The 1,410-nt window shown below is 64.1% G+C and overlaps 1 protein-coding gene across 1 annotated transcript in view; it reads left to right on the top strand.

Moving 5' to 3' along the window:
• Positions 1-1,022, top strand: part of ETH_00042540 (uncharacterized protein) — a gene marked incomplete at both ends in the record, with an annotated part of 3,023 nt that extends 2,001 nt beyond the window's left edge. Inside the window, 2 exons of the mRNA XM_013374997.1 lie at positions 14-863; positions 979-1,022. Coding sequence (XP_013230451.1) covers positions 14-863; positions 979-1,022 — 894 coding nt within the window. The remainder of the gene's footprint in view (positions 1-13; positions 864-978) is intronic.
• Between the last annotated feature and the right edge of the window lie 388 nt (positions 1,023-1,410).

Here is a 1,410-nt window from a genome sequence, read left to right as displayed (position 1 = left end):
GCAGCAGCCGCAGCAGCAGCAGCAGCAGCAGCACTTCCAGCCGCAGCAGCAGCCGCAGCAGCAGCAGCAGCAGCAGCAGAACATTCGCTGCTCCTCCATTTCTCGTGTCTCCTTTTCTTTTCCTTTTTCTGTCTCCCTCGCCACTCAACTTCTTTGGGCCCTCGCCATTCAATTTGCAATCCACTCCGAGGGGCCCCCAAAACCCTTCGGGGGGCCCCCCAGGGGGGCCCCTGCCTTTGGGGGCCCCCCCAGGGGGCCCCCTGCCTTTGGGGGCCCCCCCAGGGGGTCCCCTGGCTTTGGAGGCACCCCTGGCTTTGGGGGCCCCCCTAGATTTGGGGGCCCCTCTACTGCGGGGAGCCCCCCGGCCTCTGGGGGCCCCCCTGGCTTTGGGGGCCCCCCTGGCTTTGGGGGCCCCCTTGACTGCGGAGGGTCTGCTGCTAGTGGGGGCCCCCCAGGGGGTTTGGGAGGCCCCCCAGAGCCTGGGGGGCCCCCCACAGCTCTTTTTGTTGGCATTTTGTCAACTTTAGTTTTGCTGCTGCACTCTTTGCCTTTTCAGCTGCCTTTTCTCGAGGCTGCACAGGCAAGGCAGGGGGCCCTAGCCCTTGAAGCAGCAGCAGCAGCAGCAGCAGCAGCAACAGCAACAGCAGCAGAAGCAGCAGCAGCAGGGTCACCTGGGGGCCCTGGGGCCAACACCCCCGTAGGGGCCCCAGGGCCTCCTGGGGCCTCTGAGGGTATGAGGGCCCCCTGGGGGCCCCCTGAGGTCTTGGGGGCCCCCGGGGGGCCCCCCTTGGGGCCCCCTGAGGGTATGGAGTCCCCCAGGGGCCCCCCAGTAACGTCAGGGCCTCCCTGGGGCCCCCCTGAGGGTATGGGGGCCCCCAGGGGCCCCCCAATACCATTTTCTTTTCTGGGGTTTGATATTAAAGAGGCCCTAAGATGTCTTAGACCTAAATTGGAATTTTGGGAAGAAATTATTCGCAGGGGGGCCCCCCGAGGGTCTGGGGGCCCCCAGGGGGGCCCCTTAAGGGGGCCCCCTGTCGAGTCCGCCCTTCAGCGAGAAGTGAGGACCAGTGCTGCTGCTGCTTGTGCTGCTGCTGCTGCTGCTGCTGCTGTTGTAGTTGCTGCTGCTGCTATCGATCGTGCTTCTGCGTCTGCTGCACCCGTTTCCTTACTGCTACTTTTGTTCCTTCGTTTCGTCCCTTTCCTGCTGCTGCTGCTGCTGCTGCTGCTGCTTATTGACTGTGCCTGTTCGCTGCTGCTGCTGCTTGTCGCAGGTAGCTGCTGCTTTGCGCAGCATTCCTTTTGTGTCTCCTTCTTTTGCTGCTGGCTTCCCGCTGCTGCTGCTGTCTCCTTTTTTGGCCCTTGATGGTGGGGCCCCACACCTCAAGTTGCTGCTGGAGGTGGATGGGCCCA

The sequence above is a fragment of the Eimeria tenella genome, genomic scaffold (assembly GCF_000499545.2).
Source record: "Eimeria tenella Houghton genomic scaffold, Eth_scaff2454, whole genome shotgun sequence".
Classification (NCBI taxonomy): domain Eukaryota; phylum Apicomplexa; class Conoidasida; order Eucoccidiorida; family Eimeriidae; genus Eimeria; species Eimeria tenella.
This window is presented reverse-complemented; position numbering and strand designations above follow the sequence as displayed.